This window comes from Charadrius vociferus, unplaced genomic scaffold, assembly GCF_000708025.1.
Source record: "Charadrius vociferus isolate BGI_N301 unplaced genomic scaffold, ASM70802v2 scaffold13, whole genome shotgun sequence".
NCBI classification, from domain to species: domain Eukaryota; kingdom Metazoa; phylum Chordata; class Aves; order Charadriiformes; family Charadriidae; genus Charadrius; species Charadrius vociferus.
Genome location: NW_009647763.1, coordinates 3,503,788 through 3,524,445, shown reverse-complemented (window position 1 = coordinate 3,524,445; position 20,658 = coordinate 3,503,788). Strand labels below are relative to the sequence as shown.

General features: G+C 43.3%; 1 protein-coding gene across 2 annotated transcripts in view; it reads left to right on the top strand.

Annotated features, from left to right (window-relative positions):
* Positions 1-456: 456 nt before the first annotated feature.
* HIVEP2 (human immunodeficiency virus type I enhancer binding protein 2) overlaps positions 457-20,658 on the top strand; it is a 24,018-nt gene continuing 3,816 nt past the window's right edge. The window contains exons 1-6 of one of the 2 annotated variants that reach the window (XM_009882308.1): positions 532-5,871; positions 6,628-6,782; positions 11,655-11,830; positions 14,460-14,561; positions 15,104-16,014; positions 20,292-20,297. In XM_009882308.1, coding sequence (XP_009880610.1) covers positions 628-5,871; positions 6,628-6,782; positions 11,655-11,830; positions 14,460-14,561; positions 15,104-16,014; positions 20,292-20,297 — 6,594 coding nt within the window. In that variant the 5' untranslated portion in view covers positions 532-627. Of the gene's footprint in view, positions 5,872-6,627; positions 6,783-11,654; positions 11,831-14,459; positions 14,562-15,103; positions 16,015-20,291; positions 20,298-20,658 lie in introns of both variants that reach the window. The other variant, XM_009882306.1, reaches the window with a different exon arrangement.

Here is a 20,658-nt window from a genome sequence, read left to right as displayed (position 1 = left end):
TCCCTGTTTTCTCTTCCTAGGGCTTTTACTGAGTAGCTGTTATGCTTGTGTGCAATCTCTGGACCCAGTCTTTACTGTGTCTCCTCACAAAAGGGGGTTTTGTGAAATGTAGTTACCTTTACTTCAGTCCCTCAATACTTTTCATGAAAGGCTCAATGGACGTGCAACTGACTGCATCGGTGTTATTTTGCATGGCTGTATTAATTGGTGTGTGTGGTTTCTTTGTTTGTGCTTTTTCCTTACAGATACCTGTGTCACCATGGAAGAGATGAAGAGAACTTTGCTCTAGTAGATCACCAATATCCCTGGGTCATTCTGCATCTCAGTATTTAATAACAATGGAAAATGTCCAAATGCTATAACAAGTCTTTGCAAATGTATAATAAACTGCTTAGGAAAGTTCCTGCCATGAACAGAACTGTTTAATACTCACATTAGTGTACAGACACAAATCTAATGCCTATAGACTACTGCGTGGAAAGTTCCAAAGAGAAAGAAAAGTCTGTGAACTTGCAACAGCCCTGGAAAAATGGGAGCAACAAAACTTTAAAAAGCACAGCTTTGGACACACTCCATGTGTCTGCACAGCTTTCAAGTGAACTAGCACTTAAGACCTTGTGTAACAAAATGGACTCTGGGGACACAGCTATAGGGCAAAAAGCTACCTCAAGGTCTGGAGAAACTGCTAAAGTACCAAGTAGATGGAGGCAAGAACATTCAGCTGTTATTAAGATGAGCACTTTTGGCAATCAAGAAGTACAGAGGCAACCGCAAATAGATCACGAGCAAATTGGAAACACAGCATCAGCACAACTTTTTAGTTCTGGGAAACTGGTATCATCGAACGAAGCTGCACAGCAAGTCACGGAGAAGCAATATCCACAGCATCGTCCAAGTCCTTACTCATGTCAACATTCACTTTCTTTCCCACAGCATTCATTGCCACAAGGCTTCTTGCACAACATAAAGCCACATCAGAGCTTGGAAGGCCCTCCGTGGCAGTTTCCTAGCCACTTGCAATCAGTTGCCTCAGAGGACTTGTTTCCTTTTCATATGCATAGCCATAGTGGAGGTTTCTCCAGGAAGAAGATTTCAAGTTTGAACCCTGCATACAGCCAATATTCACAGAAGTCTTTAGAACAATCAGAAGATGCTCACAAAAAGGAGCACAAACCCAAAAAGCCTGGCAAGTACATTTGTCCTTACTGTAATCGGGCTTGTGCCAAACCTAGTGTACTTAAAAAGCATATTAGGTCTCACACTGGGGAGCGACCGTACCCTTGTGTTCCTTGTGGTTTCTCCTTCAAGACAAAGAGCAACCTTTACAAGCACAGGAAGTCACATGCCCATGCAATTAAAGCAGGATTGGTACCTTTCACAGAGTCAGCAGTCTCTAAATTGGACCTAGATGCCAGTTACATCGATGTGGAAGCTGAAATACATTCAGATGGCGAGCAGAGCACAGACACTGATGAGGAGACCCCGCTCCTAGTGGAAGGGTCTGACAAACTGAGCCCCGTCCCACAGCTCCCCCTGGACATCGCTAGCAGGAGCAGTTTTCACTCCTCCATGGAAGAGTCCTTGGTTGGGCCAATGAAAGTGCCCATTTTGATTATCCCTAAAAGTGGAATTCAGTTACCCAGTGAGAGTTCACCATATATTGGCTCTGATATGTTGCAAACCCCGTCCTTAAGTACCAAGTCTGATGACTCTCATACAGTTAAACAGCGACTTGCACTAAGACTGTCAGAGAAGAAAGGGCAAGATTCTGAGCAGTCGTTAAACCTCCTGAGCCCACACAGTAAAGGAAGCACTGACTCTGGTTATTTTTCCCGCTCAGAAAGTGCTGAGCAGCAAATTAGCCCACCAAATACTAATGCAAAGTCTTACGAAGAGATCATCTTTGGGAAGTTCTACAGGATTAATCAAAGGACAGCACTAACAGTAGCCACAACAAATCAGGAACACAGTTTAATGGGTAGAAAGGGCAAAGCAGAGCCATTACCTCTTTTAAATAACAGATTAGATATCAAGATGCTCGAGGAACATATTTCTCAGCTGACTCCAAATAAAGAAGAACTCATTGACTCCAGTAATTTGAGCACTATTAAGTCTGCGCAAGTTTATCCAGGCAGCAATACAGAATCTAGACAATCCCAGACCGCCGCTTCATCCATCAAAAGTGAATCCAACCTGTACCAAGTCAGTCAGCAGGGTGACATGCCCGTCCTTCTAGAGCCCCCAGTAGATTCCTCTCCTCTTATTAGAAGTAACTCCATGCCAACCTCTTCTGCAAACAGCCTAAGTATTCCCCCATCTCTGAGGGGAAGCCATTCCTTTGATGAGAAGATGACTGGCTCAGATGATGTATTTTATCCTGGGACAGTGGGGATATCCCACCAAAGGATGTTGAGAAGACAGGCTGCCTTTGAACTGCCCTCTGTGCAGGAGGGACACTCAGATTCGGACTATCATGGAAGACCAGGGAAAAATATCATTATTGCTTCCAGCAGACAGACAGCAGGTGACAAAGGACCATCCTTAAAAGAGAAGAAAGGAGACAAGACCTTTTATGACTATGATGCCAGTGGAAAGCACTACAGAAAGTGGGAAGAATTTGAAGCTCAGAAGCAGAACTACAGGGACTCACCATCCTTAGGTGGGATGAACAAGGGGGGAGAGTACTTTGTTGATCCACTTGGACAATCTCAGGCCGTGCCATCCATGCTTGGAACAACTTTTGAAAACAGAAAGCGCAGGAAAGAGGAGAGTGTTGGAGATGAGGAAGACAGTCCCATGCTTTGCAGCAGTACGACTGGCACCACTGGGGGAATTCAGCCTTTGGACTTTGATCCCAAATCCCAAATTCAGGAAGTGCCAAGGAGTGGATTTGCCCTTCAAGGCCTGGACAATGCTGCCCATTGCCATGCGGAGCGTTTTGAAATCTGCAGGCCTTACTTGCAGTCTGGAAGCCCGGCAGCTTCTCTGGAAGACTCCTCCTTAACTGCAGAGCAAGAAAAGACTGCAGAATCACTGGCTAGAAAGCCCCCTGGAAATGTCATCTCTGTCATTCAGCACACAAACTCGTTGAGCAGGCCAAACTCATTTGAAAGGTCTGAATCTACAGAACATATTGCATGCCAGCAGGAAAAGATCTATTCACCATCTGAAACATGTGAGAGCGAGATTTGTGAGTCCCCAATGAGCCCAGACCGAGCTCCACAAATGGAAAATGCTGACACCAGTAAGCCGTCTCCATCCCAACAGCCTCAGCCGTATCATATGCAGCCCAGGTTGGTTCGCCAGCACAACATACAGGTACCTGAAATTCGTGTCACGGAGGAGCCAGATAAGCCTGAGAAAGACAAAGAAGTGCAGAGTAAAGAGCAGGAGAGACCCACTGAAGAATTCCAGTGGCCCCAGAGAAGTGAAACCCTATCTCAACTTCCAGCTGAAAAGCTACCACCCAAAAAGAAGCGTTTACGACTGGCTGACATGGACCACTCCTCTGGAGAATCCAGCTTTGAGTCCACAGGTACAAGCCTCTCTCGCAGCCCTAGCCAAGAAAGTAATTTGTCCCACAGTTCGAGTTTTTCAATGTCCTTTGAAAGAGAAGAGAGTATGAAGTTCATCACACCTCCCAAACAAGATGAGTTTGGAAAACAGTCTGAGTTTTTAACAGTTCCAGCTGGTGCTTACTCACTTTCCGTCCCTGGGCATCACCATCAGAGGGAAATGAGACGCTGCTCGTCTGAACAGATGCCCTGTCCTCATGCTGCTGAAATCCCAGAGATCCGAAGTAAATCCTTTGATTATGGGAACCTGTCTCATGCCTCTTCAGCTGGGACACCTACTACGGCACTGTCTCCATCCCGAGAAAGGAAGAAATGCTTCTTGGTTCGCCAGGCTTCCTTCAGTGGTTTTCCAGAGATTTCTCAGACGGATCAGAGCACAGAACAAAGTATAAAGCAGGAACAGATGGAACATGCACAGGCTGGTCTTCGCTCCTCCCAGCTTGCTTGGCATCACTCCCCTTCCTCTGTACTTCAGCCCATTCAGGTAGATGACTCTGGAAAACAGACTATTGGCTCTTGTGCTCAACTTGGTAATAGCTCATCCCACCTTGCCCAGCAACAGGCTCTTCTTGCAGACAGCCCGGAAATGTTACGGACTCCCTTGATCCAGCAAGCACCTTATATTCCTAACAAACATCCATCAGAGCAGCAGCAGCTATTTGCACATCAGGAAAAAGTCCCATTTCCCCCTATTCATAGCACCTTGTTTCAGTTCCCATATCCAGCCGTCTGCATGGTTCACTTGCCACCATCTCAGCAGCCTGTCTTGTGGCAGTCATGCACAGAGCCTCTGCATTTCCAGCACCATTTTGTACAACAGCTGCAGAAATCTTATGTCAAACAGCCTTTCCAAACAGACGTTCCTCCAAGTTATCACCTGGAACATGCGCCAGAGCTTATTGGAAAGAAACCAGCTGATTATGTGCACGCTAAAGAGCAAGCGTACCAGCATTACTCAGGAACATCTGGGCAGTATTCAAAAAATACTCTTGCTAAGTACCAGTCAGACCATAGCATTAAACCAACAGATACCTCCTCTGAGCAACATCTTCAGACAGATTTTGACTCCCCAGATGATGGATCTGTACAGTCTTTGCCAGGAACAGTTGTTCCCGTCAGGATTCAAACCCACGTGCCATCTTATGGTAGTGTCATGTACACAAGCATCTCCCAGATCCTCGGACAGAGTAACAGTCCTGCGATTGTAATTTGTAAAGTTGATGAGACTGTTTCTCAAAGAACATTGGCAACTAATGCAACCATGCAAGGAATTGGATTTAACATAGCTCAGATGTTGGGTCAGCATGGAGGGCTAGAAAAGTATCCTTTGTGGAAGGTGCCGCAGACACTACCACTCGGACTGGAGCCACCCATTCCCCTGTGTTTGCCTTCGAGTTCTGACATGGTTTCTACCTTGGGAGGAAGCAAACGAATGCTTTCACCTGCCAGCAGCTTGGAGCTCTTCATGGAGACCAAGCAGCAGAAACGAGTCAAAGAAGAAAAAATGTATGGGCAGATTGTTGAGGAGCTAAGTGCAGTTGAGTTAACTAACTCAGATATAAAGAAAGATTTTCCAAGAATGCAGAAGCCTCAACTAGTAAGGCAGAGCTGTGCTACCGAGCCAAAAGAAAGTCTGCCATCTGTGTCATCCTCTTCACCACTGTCGTCTTCATCATCTCAAGATTTCCCACCTGTTAGCATGGCAACAGCTGATGCTTTCCCACTGAGCAGGGAGAAGCTCTCCAGTTTTGATTCCGCGTCACCAGGGCAGAAGTCCAGTGGCCCTTCTGAAGGAAGAGACTCGCCAGAAGAACTGGATGTGGATGAAACAGCCTCAGATATGAGCATGAGTCCACAGAGGTCTTCCTTGCCACCAGGAGAAATTCAGCCAGAAGACCAACTGAAACATCAAAAATTGCCTCTTGGTATGTTAGTCCAGATGTCATCCAACACCAGTGGGAAATTCACAGGCTCAACCATTCTCCTGACAGACGTAGCAGATTTTCAGCAGATCCTTCAGTTCCCAAGTCTGCGCACTACTACTACTGTGAGCTGGTGTTTCTTAAACTACACAAAACCCAATTACATTCAGCAACCAACCCTCAAATCTTCTGTTTATGCTTCCTGGTGTATAAGTTCATGTAACCCAAACCCATCTGGGCTAAGTACAAAGACCACTTTAGCACTTTTAAGGTCCAAGCAAAAAAACACCACGGAAATCTACACTCTGGCTGCTATGCATAGACCTGGAGCTGGTAAACTGACATCATCAAGTGCATGGAAGCAGTTTGCTCAGGTAAATAAGAGGTTTTAATAAAATGAAATTAGTATACCTCTATTTGAGAAAATATTAGTAAACTATGAAATGTAAGTTAATGTTTTTTTTTTAAAAAAAAAATTCCCCGGTGGGAAATCAGACATTGAGATCTTCCCATGACAACGTTTGAGCCTCAGTTTACCCTTTTGCAAGCTCTGCTACTTCTGCTGTCTCTATCTCCATTTTCAAAATCAGATGTAAACAGTGAGGCTTTTAAAGCCCTCCCATCATGTGTACCAGAGCCTGATACATTATCTTCTTTTATTTTGTCCTTTGTTTTTGCCCTGTCCTGATTCGAACAGTATCAGACACAAACATCCACACGTGTTTATAACTAAAGATCAAGTTAAAATTGAGTAAGGATCTTCAGATCCATTTAATGTCTTTTACATACTGACTCTTCCTCACGGTCTAAGCATTAGATAATGGTGCCAGGGAAAATTCTGTAATGGGAATAAATTATCTTCTAAGGCTTTTCCATCTCTATTTTCCATGATTTTTTTTTCTGAGGAAAGTTATGGTGCTGGCTTTTCTGTCAAGACTCTTGTAAAAATTTGTCCATGCTGCCCCCTCTCTTATTCTCTTTCAGGTTAAATGGGACAAATTAATTCATCGTATAAAGTTGCACCAAAATGAGAGTTTGACTTTGACTTGGAATGTTAAAAGTACTTGAAATGAAGTGTGCGTTTATTGTGTGCTCCAGCAGTAACACCCTTCCTTGACTTTGTTCTACAGATGAAACACGAGCCATTCTTCTTGTTTGGCAGCAAGCTTGAAAAGAAAGTAGTGGGGAATATTATAAAAGAAAGAGTAAAAGGAGACATTCATGGAGATAAAGACATTACATCCAAACAAACTGAGCCGATACGAATTAAAATCTTTGAAGGAGGGTAAGAAAATGCAACTGGAAATTTCAAGCTCAGCCTGTCATTTTAAAGAGATTTGAAAATGAATATGAATTTAGGATGTGAACAGTCTCCTGTATTCCTGCCATGTCTTGTAGCTCCCAAGCCTCTTCTTTTTTGTGTATATGTCAGTCTTAAAACAAACTGCAGGATACCTGTATACTTACTCTTGGCTCTACTTTGCTATTAGGACAATTATATTTTCTATCTGTGTGAAAGCACTCAGTCAAAATTATTACTTTCATTCCTTAGGTCATAAAGAAATGGATAAACAGTTAACATTTTGTTATTTTCTATACCATTTCTTTGTATTTAATGGCTTGCATGAGTATATCTTTCCATTTTTAGACTCTGTGTACCTCCACTCACTTTAATGCAATTAGTTAGGCATGCTTACTCTTATTCTTGTAATTTTTTATTATTTACTAAAATCAGGTTTTTGAGATAAAGTATAAGATCATAGTGAAATCTATGGCATCTAAGCCTAATCCATAGATCTGTCATGTATGGTTGGTAAAATAATGTTTAATTTTACTGTGGCCATCTATCAGTCAGGCGACAACAGAAACAAGTAACAAAGAGAGGAGAAAAAGGAGACCTGAAAGCTCATTAGCATTGTTTTGAGGCTTATAAGACTTGTTGTAAAAAGCAAATGAAATGGACACTTGTTTGCCTCTGCAGTACATTCTAAAATGGAAGATACTGTTTTATTTCTTTTACAGAATTCTGACATGATGCAATTAATTTGCCAGTCGTTAGTATTGAATTGTCAGGTGGCTGAACAAGCCGTGTTTTTCAGTCTTACCAAACTCAAATGGTCTCACAGCAACTGCTTTATTGGGGTAACTAAATAGGTCAGGGTGGAGATGTGAGAAATTTGTACATCCATTTCCTTTTCCCATCAGTTTTTACCCTTTAAAATCTCAGTTGTCCTTCATTAACATTATGTGTTTTGGCTCTGCTTGGATAGTCTCCATGAAATGAACATTGGAATTTCTCTGTAGTCTGCAACACTGGAGAAGTATAGCCGACATCTTCCCTGAAAGACTGAAAATATTATTTTTGAGATTGTTATGGCGTGCTGGCCCAGACACCCCAATTCTGGTTGTTCTCTGTTGTTGTACATTGTCCTAGTACCCAAGCCAGTTGGCTGGCTACACAAGAGTGACCCAAATTCAGGGGTGAGCCTAACATTACAAGAAATTTAAAGAGTTGTTGCTTCAGCTCACACCCACTTTGAAGTATAAAATTTGCCTGCTTCCCACTATGCATCATTTCTGAAATTGGATCACCCAGCTGAAGATAGTCTGCACTGATGTAAGCTACATAATAAGAGGTCAGAAGAGTAAAAGTGTGTTAAGAAAAGCAACTTAAAGGAGGATTCAGATCAGTGTGAGCTGCAACAGGTCACTCTATAAGACACCTCTACCATCTAACACCTTGTTTAAGAAACTTTGTATGTTACTTACACTGTTTTAAGTTTCCCTGTACTCCAGTAAGGTCTATGAAACTATTTGTGTAAAGGTATATAATTCACATGTCACCTGGAAATGTCTCCTAGTAATACTTGGCTATGTTTAGGTATCCTTTGAGTAGAACAAAAAGTAAGAAACCTTAATGTGCACATTAATTTCTGGAGAGGGAGGGACACAAATAATCTGTGCAATAGACTGGGACTTCCCCAATAGGAGCATATAACCTCCAAAGCACAGTGAATGAGATGATGTAGTGTTAATGGGTCCACTCTCTCCTTATAAATCATAGTTTTATCATACATAGGAATTATTTGTGGAAGGGTAGATTCATTCTTTTCATTAGCTTGGCTATTTTAAAAATGGATCTAATATGATTTACATATTATAACTGCGTCTTTCATTGTTTTCTGTCCTGACTATTGAATTTGTCCTCCTCTTCAGTTTTTTGTTTATGGCTTCTGAAAGCTAATTTTTAACATGGGTGGGTTTCTGTCTTGCTTGCTTTTTGTAGAGCTGTTCTGTTGTACTCTGTTCTGCTCTACTTTCGCCAAGCTCATGTTCGTATCATCTCAGCATGTACAAGTGGTGCACTGAACTATGCAGTGAATGTCTGTCCTCTTTGTTTCGCGTTTTCTCCCCTGGACAGGCAAGCGTGCATGGTGGTACCTTGTTTCGGCAGGGTATTTCCATTTTGTTTTTCGTTTGTCTCGGGGAGTAGATCTGCTTAGGCTTCTTGATTGCTTTTTTTTTGTAAGTGTGGAGAAGGCAATTCAGAATCTATAGTTGAGAAAGATCTGTAGCTATCAGAGTGTTTAGGTTGTGGGAAGCCCGTCCGCTGGGCAGGGAAGGGCAGTCGTGCAGCTGCCTTGTGCCAGGGCAGCGGAGCGCCTGTATGGCAGGTGGGCAAAAAGCAAATAGATGGGGCCGGGGATGAGCGAGAAGCTGAAGGAACGGAATGAACCGAGTTGAGGTGAAAAGATGTCACAGCACATCACCACCTCGCTGCACCAAAGCCCGTCAAGAGCAGTTTGTAAGCATCGCAGCAGAGGGGGTTTTGAAGGAAGAAGCTAACAACCATATTATTACCTCTGGCAGGTGGCTTGATTTGAATGAAATGATCTGAATCACAAAATCTGCTTTCCATCATCTGTGACTGCAAAACCCTGATGGGATATGAAGCAGTGTTCCTCAAAGAAAAGCAGCAATTTGAAGTTCAATACTTGCTGCAGTACAGTTAGTTAATTACTTTTTAACTCTAGAGTCCCATTCAAAACAAGCTCAGAGCAGCAGTGACCGTAGTCCTTATATGAAAGTTATGTAGCGGAGACGGGGAAATTGCTGAAGGCTTTGAGAGAGGCATGAGTTAATAGCAAGATCTAATATTCCTGGAGGCTAGAAATACAACCACCATAGACTCAGTCTTCTGGTGTTCCAGTTTTTGGACCAAGCCTTCTTTAAATGTCAAATTTGTGCATTTAATTTCTCTTGCAGTCATTGTTATGGTGAAAGGTACTTAGAGAGTCAAGGTCAGTTATGGCCAAGAACCGTCCGTATGAATGATGAAGAGACAGATCTTGTCTAATTGTCTTTGTGCCCAATAGGATCTGACAGGTGACAGAAGCTGGTGGAAGGAGGTCAGGCAGAGGAACAGCAGAAATGGAGCAACAGAAAAGCACATGTTATAACACAGCATTTATCTTACCAGTATCAATCAGGGGTGATATGGTAGATTCCATCCCAGCAAAATCAGACTGTAAGGAGAGATGAAAAGAAGATAAAATGGCAGTCTTTCAAACAATATTGGACTTTTTTTCTGTCTGGGGGGGAAAGCCTGGAGGTAGTTGATGAAGTAGTGGATAAAGAGATGACTACGAGTCATTGGCATGCGTGTGTGAAGGAGAACCTGGGACGTGGGGCAGACAGAAAAGCAGAATACCAGAAATGTTATACCAAAAAAACTGCTAGAGAGATGGCTAAATATTAAATAATATTAGACTGTGCCAGTTTTGCTCATGGGACAATGAAGAAAAAGGGAGAGTGCCAACTATATTGGAAAGAAGATGAAAAGACCTGAATTTAGGCATCTGCACTTGAAAGGGGAGCTGACATGTTTAATAGATAACAAGATGGACATGAGAACAGGACAATGTTTTATGTATTTCTAAGACATTAACTTCAGTATGTGTATTGCCAGTGATATAGCTGAACATATGGAAGAAGTGTTCATCTAAGAAAAGCACATTTGAAAAATGCTTCAGCCCTGTAACCCAAAAATTGCCACTTCCTTCTTGTAGAGTTATCATCACATTAACAGAATCTTTCACACAGTCCCTTATTTATTTAAAGTGCTGACTGTCAGTACCAATGATATTTTGTGGGCTGCGCATCTGCAGGGTGACTGAAAGAACTTTGTGCTGCTTAGGGAGAGGGCAATGGAGGACAGGGGGCAGAAAAAATATTATTTCTCAGCTTGTGCAATTTCTGGATTTTGCTTTGGGTGAATGAGGATGAAATTCTCCCTCTAGGGAATGCCCAGTGCTCTTCAAACCTCAGAACAGCATGAGCAGATCCCCTGGGCCCTTTTAGATTTCAGTATTAACGATTTATCATGATATTAAATGCAATGTACAGCTTTACATAGATTTGCATATCTTATTTATTATCTAACTGCACACAATGTAATCAGCAAAAATAGCATGGAACACTTACGCCTGTGCTAAGAAAAATTCCTTTAACAGCTTTCTGCTAAGTGTGCAGTTTGGAAGTTTCCCGTTTTATTTCTAAAGCAGCACGTACCTGAGTGAACTCAACTTGGTGTCCCTTAGGGAGGGATCCATCTTTGGGAACTTCAGGCATATGTAGTGTAAATGCGTACATCCTTGCTAGTTGTCTGCATTCTCTTTATGCTTAATAGGGAGAAATGGGCCTTTCCAGGATGTGATTTATCTGATCCCAAGGGATAAATAAACTAAAATAGTTAAATGAACCGTGCTGCAAAACGACACTGTTTTCAGTGATGGTAGATGGCTGCATTGTACAAGACTACAGTTAGCTGAAATAAATCCAACCTGCACACTTGTATTTGGAATTGTGCTGCATCTATAGGAATAGTAGCTAATCTGTTTCCTGACAAGGTGTTTATAGAATTCTCATACTGCGACCCCTCAGTCTCGTATTGTTAAAACACTTTGGGACCAGTGCATTTCCTAAAAGACAAATACTTTGTGAGTTCCAGACTGAAAATTCAGTAGTTCCTATGGACTTCTGTGGATTTGTTGTGATGAGATACATACAGGATCAGGATCAGATGCATAGAGGTGATGTTTGTGCATGTATGTGACATAGAATCTGTATGATTTAAATGCTTGCTCTCTTCCAACAGGTATAAATCAAATGAGGATTATGTCTATGTCAGAGGTCGTGGCCGAGGAAAGTACATTTGTGAAGAATGTGGAATTCGCTGCAAAAAGCCAAGCATGCTCAAAAAACATATCCGCACTCATACTGATGTCCGGCCTTATGTATGCAAGTTGTGCAATTTTGCCTTCAAAACTAAAGGTACTTGACCCTTTTTGCTGAACTCTTGCTGCTTCCCAAACAAATATTGAGCTATTTTGCCATCTGGAATCCAAGCATCCTTTGCAAGCAAGGAGAGAATCTTCTTCAGAATAAAATTATTGTGTTTATGTATACAGGACTTCATGAGAGAGGTTTTTGTCTTCTGTTTAATTGATCCAGGGATATTGTGAGACTCCGAGACTCCTTGGATAGCTTCATTAAGAGCTATAGGCTCTTGGCTGGTCCATCTGTCTGCAGAGAAAATGTAGTAGCTTAAGAACCGCCCTTACAAATAATAATTTGTGCCAAAATTGTTACATGGTGCAAATTTTAATTGCAGCAACACATAAATGCTACCGGGAGAGTACACTTGTTATGACATAATGTAGAAGCAGAGCATCAGCTGCTGAGGAAAACATGCCTTCACGGGCTTTACAGTGGGTCAGTTTCAAGTTTATAAATAATGTATGTCTCCCAGATGGGCCACTCCATCCACTGTGGCATTAATTATGAATAGAGATCTGATAGCTTGTGTTCACATGTATTTATCAGCACAGAAATAAGCTTCCATTTGTCACCCTGAGGCCACAGATAATGATATTCTTTGGAATTCGGATTTGCATTGCAACTGTCTCCTTAAAAGAAAAAAAATCCTGTTCTTTGGTAGCATTTCTCTGTAGCAGAGCCCAAATGAGCCTTACATTCTCAGTTTTTTAGCTTCCCTTTGGCAGACAAGGGAAATGGATTCTGGTCCCAGTGCGCTGAACTTACTTGAAGGGGGAGAGAGGAAGCTGAAGGAAATTTCTCTCAAGATCCCAGTGCAGCTTCATGGCTGTTTTGAGGATTGAGAATTGTAATAGTTTCCATGACTCCAGCACTTCTTCCTCTGCCAAAGATGGGAATAGCTGATGGATGGCAGTAGACCCATCAACCTAATTTAAGATGAGAACTTTCATGGGGGTGTAGAGACAAAGACAAGGAGCTGCTCGTTTGTACTCCCAATAGACAATCTGGTGAGCTGTTCTTGGATCATTGTTTACATTTGACATTGCTGGAGGAATGGGTCTTAAGGAGGGACTTGAAGGAGGATTGTGGTTTTGCAGCTGTGTTCAGAGAGGACATTCCAGGAAGCAGGGATGGCATGGAAAGAAATGTGAAATTGCTTGCTGAGGCTGGTATTTCTTGCAGAGAAAGAAGAAACAGGGAGGAGGTGGTATGCTATTGCACAAGAAGGGCATGAGTAGGAAGAGACTAAGTTAGCCTTTGAAGTACAAGAAGCATTTAACTGGTGTATTGCTGCTTATGAACAATTGTCAGCCTCATAACTATTGTTGCTATTTTGCTGAGAACAGTAGGGGACAGACTTTCAGAGGTACGTAGGTTTTCAGTGTATATCCTGAGTGTTTAGCTGTCCAGAGCCATCAGTGGCCAAGTTAGACTTTTCATGCAGTGCACAGTCACAAAAAGAAACTCTTACTGAGAAGGGAGTTATTTGAACTAGCTGGCACTGAAAGTCAGAGGAAAAGAGCCTGGCTTGTGAGCTTCTAAGCACATCTCCACTATCCAACAGAGTGGTACAGTGTTCCTGTCCCCAGCTTGCGTGTGCCACATGTACCATCTGGAGACACTGGTTGGAGTCCCAAAAGCAGCATAGGTACATTCACAGAGTGCTTTCCTTCTGCTAAGAAGCACCATGTCTTGGTAGCAAGTTGGGTTTGCTTGTGCCATGCTTTCCCTGTTGGGTGCTGCAAATGTGATTGAAGTGGTTAATAGATTAGAGCGATATTCTCATTTCTCCAGCCTGTGCTTTGTGCTCAAGATTTTTTGCCATGAAATGTCTCTCGGGGCCAGTCTCAACCCAGTTTTCTTATCTGTGAAAAAACAGACCAAGACAGGCACTCCAGAAAGTCAATAGTCTACTGTTAGATTGCTCCCTCAGGGGAATGGGAGATCTGATTTCAAATCCCTGCTGTGTCTGGTTCAGATCCGTACTCCAAAGCAGGGACCTGAACTTGGATTTCCCACATCTCAGGTGAATGCTGTACAGCTCCTCTCAGTTCAGAGATTGTAGATAAGCGGTAAACTTGTATGGAGAAGTCTCCCATAAATATCTTTGTTGTGGGGCACTTTTGCTTCAAAATGCTTCAAACACACTGAATATTTGGAACCTGCATGTGAAGTACATGGAAGAGCCCTTAGCTTGAAAGTACCACTGTGGAACTAGGAGCGTGAGCCCTGAACGGCTGGCGTACATTGGACTTACTTTGATGTATGATCTGTACATATAATGAACACTAAGCCCAGGGATAGATAACATCCAAAAGTGATTTCTTTTGGGGTGCCTAAATGTCATGTGAAAAACTGGAGAGATGCCTACGTACCTCTCAGGCCTTGAGTTTGAGTTTATTTGAAGCATTTTTTTTTTTTTTGGAAGATATAAAACCCCACTCTCATTAAAACAGGCTCTGAGGGCAATGGGCTGGATGAGTCAGCCCTGTCTGTTGTGTTTGTTTTTTTTTTTAAACTAAAACCCCCATCTGCAGGATAACGGATTTAAGATACACCAAAACCTGACTTGGAGAGTGATCTTTGCTGTTGTCCGTTAATTAGATTAATCTCTGATCCATAGGAAATCTGACAAAACATATGAAGTCTAAAGCACATATGAAAAAATGCCTGGAGCTTGGAGTATCAATGACATCCGTAGATGATGCTGAAACTGAAGAAGCAGGTATGTCAGAATCATTTAATTTAGCTGGAATGGCCTCTGGAGTATGCAAATGACTCATTGCACTTTAGCACAGTGGCTGGCATGGGAAAATATATTAAGACTATTTGGGGCATTTTTTAATTAAGAGGCATCCTTTTAATAAACAGGAAGTATAAAAAATAAATCCGATCTATTTGTCTGAGGTACATTTTTTATTAAGATACATGAGGAGGAGCTAGAAATAAAAGCATGACCTGTTGTCATCTGTCTCATACAAAGTTCCCAATCTTTTCAATTTAGATGTGAGAGATGAGAGATGGCAACGCTTAGCAAAGTTGCAAGGTGGGGTAGGGTGAATTTGCTTTTTATACTTTCAAGTATAGAGCTTTAAGGTTTTATTATGAAAAAGTTATGGTTTGAGACTATGAAGAATGGCTTTATGCAGCCATCCCAGATGAAGAGCGCCCAGTGGCAGGGGGTGTGCTGGGTGGGGAATGAATGTGGTGGAAGGTGTAAGAGGTGGGGTGTGCGCTCACCGTTTTGACTTGCCGTGGCTGTTTCAGAAAACATGGAGGACATGCAGCAGGAGGCAGAGAAGAGTAGCAACCTGGCAGGCCTGTCAGCAGAGCACCAGTTTTCTGACGCGGAGGAGTCAGACGGCGAGGATGGCGACGACAATGACGATGACGATGAAGATGAGGATGATTTTGATGATACTCAGGGAGACTCGACACCAAAAACCAGATCAAGAAGCACCAGCCCGCAGCCCCCTCGGTTCTCCTCCCTGTCGGTGAACTCGGCTGGGGCATCGCAGGGGGCTTCCCCTGAGGGCTCCCTTTCTGTGGGACACTCCTCCCTCATCAGTTACTTGGTCACCTTACCTAGCATTCAGGTTACTCAGCTTATAACACCAAGCGACTCCTGTGAAGACTCACAGATGACAGAATATCAGAGGTTTTTCCAGAGTAAGAGTACCGATTCAGAGCCCGATAAAGACCGGTTGGACATACCTAGCTGCATGGATGAGGATTATGTGCTTTCGTTAGACCCCAGTTCGTCTCCAAGGGACCTCTCACCTTCCAGTCGACAGTCGTCACCCGGCTATGATTCTTCACCTTATAGAGATAACTCACCAAAGAGGTATTTAATGCCAAAGGGGGATTTGTCACCCAGAAGGCATCTGTCACCCCGAAGAGATATTTCACCCATGAGGCATCTTTCCCCACGGAAGGAGGCTGTGCTGAGGAGAGAGTTATCACCAAGGCGGGACGTGTCACCAAGACGTCACCTATCGCCAAGGAGACCAATGTCACCAGGGAAAGACACGTCTGTTCGAAGAGATTTGTCTCCTAGGCGAGAAAAGAGATATATGGCCTCCGTTAGAGCAGCGTCTCCCCGGAGGGGCTTATACCATAATCCAGCGTTGTCCATGGGTCAATATTTACAGTCTGAATCTATTCCAGTGGGGCATTCAGTAAGTATGAAAGAATATTTTTACTCCTGTTGTCAAAAGAAGAGCTCTTACCTAATCTGTGCATAGGATTTTAAAAAACTTTACAGCTTTGTAGAAGAAGAAAGCATAAGCTTTGAGCCTTGGTGGGAAGTTCTGGAACAAATGCAAGAAATTTGGAATAGACGGGGACCAGGACAGGATGTTGATTCAGTTACCTACAACAGAGTCAGCCTGAGTGTCAAATCTTCACTTGGTACAAGCCTAAGTAGCTCCACTAACTTCAATGAAATTAGGCTGGCTTACATTAACTGCCCCTGTCTTTATTATATTTATTATATATATATTATATTATATATATTATATTATATTATTTTTAAATGGCCCAGGAAGCTTACATGGCTTGCTTCTGTACTGTAAGATGTTTTACATCCCAGACTGTCAGATGGGATCAAGCCCAGATCAGGTCATAAGGCCCTTATACTGCAGTACAGTGCCCATCACCAAAGTATTGTTTAATGGAATAAAAATGCTAAAATAAATGGAACCTCTCGGAAAGGCAGGGTACCCATCAAAATCAGGGTCTGTGGCTGGAGTTTAAAGGATATTGTCGTGTGACAGGAGCAGGCAGCTGTCTGCCCCACAGAAAGCGCCATCACGACTGGCTGTTTCGGCAGGGACGCAACCGTCTGGGTGGAAATGGAAATATGCAAAACTAGCACAGCTGCTGTCTGTGCTGTTGCCTTTCGGTAAATCAGCTCTCAGTAACTGCCGACTTGGCACTTTTGACAGGCCCTAGCATTCACAAAGCACTCTCTCCACAAATAAATCTGGTCTTTAGAGTTAAGGAATGGGGGTTTTCTATTTATTTATTACTTTTATTTATTTATTTAGTATGCTCCCCTTGCCATGTTTGATGTTGCTGCTGCCCTCTCACTGCCTGCCTCGTCAGCCCATATGTGTGGGTTCGACCCGGGCAAGCTGTGACAGACTCCCGCTGCCTCAATGCTCCTGCATCCCTGCCCTCCTCCCAGCAGGGCTCTCCTCCCTGCATCCTCGTCACCAGTCTTCGTGGCTCGTTGTGTAGTATTTGCAGTGCTTCTGTGCAGAGGAGGAGAATTGAACCCTGAGCTCATAAAATCAGCATTTCCAGAGCTCTGGGATGAATTTCTCTGTGGAGCCAGGCTGATGTGCTACCTGCACCTGGGAATGAAGCAAGGGATGGAGCTGGGCAAAGGTGGCTGAAGCAGGGATGGACTGAACAGAGCCGAGATGCCACCAGGCTGGCAGATCCAAAAGTGGCTTCCCAGCTTTTCAGGGGCATAAGGGAGAGCTGCAATGGGAGTGGCCATGTGTGTAGGAGAGAGCAACGCAGATACTTCTCCCGCATCTTAGACATGGCCCCATGCCCTGGTAAGTTGTTGGGGAGAGCAGCGGCGAGGGGTGGCTGACTAAGCAGTCCTTGAGGAAGGGCATGCTGAAACCCTGCTGCACTCTCATAGGGGCAGTCACTGCGTAGCTGAGAGAGGATACAAATGCTGCCAGCAGTTCTATCAACAAAGTAAGGAAGCACAACAAGAAGATAAAGAGCCACCAGTTTAGCAGTCATGATGTCTTAGTATCAAATGGAAGGGATTATATGAGACGCTACAGCTGACATTGTGCAGGGAGCCCCAGTCCCTAACGTCCCGCATGAGACACTTCCACTGGCATCCTGTACTAGAGATTTTGGATGTGTGTTGGATGTGTGATGCTGGCAAAAGGGTATGTAACAGTCACCCTTGGCCGTCTGACAGTTCTTGCTGTAATGTTTGCCTTGTGTGTTATGCACACCTTCGAGCAAGGCGTTTAGCACATTATGAGGACTCTTTTAGCACCCTTAGCTCTTTCTTTTGGAAAGTCCACCATGCCAGATGGGCTTTTAACACCTTATTTTTGAGGTAGGATCAGGCATGTGGCAGTGAAAAACCCAATGTAAAAGATAATTTGTCCTACGGAAAGCATCAGTAACCCGGTGGCATGTTCAGTGTTTTGTGAGAGAAGCCCACACCTCAGTATGGTCACTGGAACCTGAACACAGACATCACTGGAAGCGGAGCCCAGGCAAATTTACATGAGAAAATGACAAGTGAGGATGATTGCCCATCTCAACAAACAACTGCAAGGAAGGAAAGATGGATTCCTCACCTCTTGATGCCTTTCTGGAAGACATACTTTAGCCAAACAGTAGTTGAGTTTAGGTGAAACACAAGTTATTATACTCAGTGTGTGGGTAGACAAATAACACCTGAGCTTGCTATAAATGAAAGCTGTCAGAGAAGAAAAAGGAATAAAAGCTGTTTTTCACTTTCAGAGAAGTGAAATCCTGCAAATCAGAACATGATTAGCAACTGCATCAGTGATGCAGATACCAGTTTACAATCCTCCTTCCTCTTTCAAAGCTGCATTGGGTTCCCAGTCCTTGCAGGAATAAGAGTGGTTTTGTGCTTCTGCTGCCTGCAGTTCCCAGAAGAGGCCAGTTTTCTTTCTTCTCTGCTGAAATGGATGTATTTGCTCTAGTCTCTTTGGCCAGTGCTGGTCTAGCTCCCCTTCAGGTTGCTTCCCCTTGAACGTTCATGCACTTTGGTGGTCCTGTGCAAAGAGCTTGTAAAGTGCTCTGGCATTGAAAGCACCACATAGAAAGCAACTGAAATTATTTCTTTAGGAAGTGGAAAAGAGCATGGGGAAAGTAACTAATTTTGTAGATTGTACAAAAATACAGAAAAATATACTTTTTTTCTTTGGCAGTTAATAACCGGATACACTCTTGCAACAGGATACTCTCTCCACAGTAGCCTAAGGTGTGCTGGTGCACATTTGGCTTTGGCAAGTTAAATGCCTGTCTTTAAATTTAAAGGTAGATCCCCATTGCTCTCTAAATACATTCAGGATCTTCTGTCAATCCCGGAGGTTTCTGTTCTTTCTGAGGAGGCTGATGCCGTTATTGAAGAGCTCTTATTCTTCTCCCCAGTTATTTTATGCCAGTCCTGAGAGAGAAGGGATTGGGAAGGCTGCTTTTGTGCACCCTAAGTGCATCTCTGTTAGCATTTTAGTTTGGATCAGGTGTGTGTCTCTGTTGTCACATTTATTGTGCTTTGACTCACACTGCAGAGAAGTCTTCGAGTAAGTGACCTGGACTGTTTTCAGATGCAATTAAACCAGAAAACATGCGTCAGGAGTGCAGCAAGTGCGCTTAAACTGTGAGTGGGCATTCAAGTGAGCAAAGAGACCACACAGGGTTATTCCAAAGCAACCTTGTCCTCCAACCCCACAACCTCACTTGTATTGTGAACATGGGATCCAGCACCAACAGTTTCACTCTGTTCCTGCTTGTCTCCCCTCCTACTGCACTCTGCTACTTCCTAGTGTGGACCAGAGCTTTCGCCTCTTCTTCCAGTCCCAGGACTAGACACAATGAGACTGTGAATATATTTTGCTGTAAGCAGTACAGACTTGTCCCTAGCAACTGTTTTAGCTTGTAGGAGGTAGTGGATTTTGCCTGTGTTGCTGTTTTGTTGCACCTCTCATTCATTTTGAAGTCTGAAGCCTGTCTTGATATATCCAGAAGGGCTGAAGGGAGTTAGGCACCTCTATATCCACTTAAAAGTCGTTAGGACTTTAAGTCCTTTGATCATCCCAGACATACAAGTATTAAATCCCTTCCCAAGCACTCAATACTTTATCATCTTGAGTGCAATGCATTCCTGTACAGAAAGACAGCATGAAAGTCCTGAAGTCCAGGTAAACTGTAAATAGGTCCACTGGTGTATGTGGGCTGCTATGGTGCATTCCCAGTAGGACTGCAAATCGAGCGGATCCTGAAACTGAAGTCCACACAGATCTATAGTGGCTTTATTAAGCATCTTGTCTTTTAGAAAGCATATCGGTAATAAGCTCTGTTATTGAATTTCACAATACAGTTCAACATTTTCTGGTTTTTAACTTTAAAAATCCCCAAGTACATTGCAATATGGTAGTCAAAGAGATTGTTTTCCATCCACCATCTTTTTGCAAGCTGTGGTCTGAGGCTGTCAGGAGGATGTCTGTGAAGGGTGCTTGGCTTTGAAATGTGATCTTCCTCTTAATCCCCCCTAGCCTGTTTTGGTTGATGTACCAGATACAGGGTAAACCCTGTCTCATCCCTGAGGCATTTTGGGGGACCTGTGAAGCTGCATGTGGCTTTGCTCAGGGATGTGGTGTGGCAGTCTAGCTTCATGACGAGGTCAGAGAGTGTAGTGAAACAGCTTCTGCAGCTTCTGCAGAATATTGTTGCTTGGGAATTTATATGTCACCTGGAGCTGGAGGGAAATACGCTAAACTGCAACAAATGAGAATTAATAGGAAACGAACTGGATTCCCATCACCTGACAAAGAGAGGAGTTCATCTCACTGCTCTGGCAGCAACCCGTTCTGACTGCAGCGCAAAAAGATACCGTGACTTCCTGCACTGTGCTCGGTGATGGGATATAATACTCACCCTGTCAACTGAGTAAAGTCTTTGGATTTTCAGGATGTTTGTTAAAAGAAGACAGCTCCTCTAATATTCAGTCTTTCCCCGCGAATATGTATACGTGTGTGTGCTTGTAGGTATGAAAATGCTAGATACTGGTAAAGGAAATAAAAGCAGGG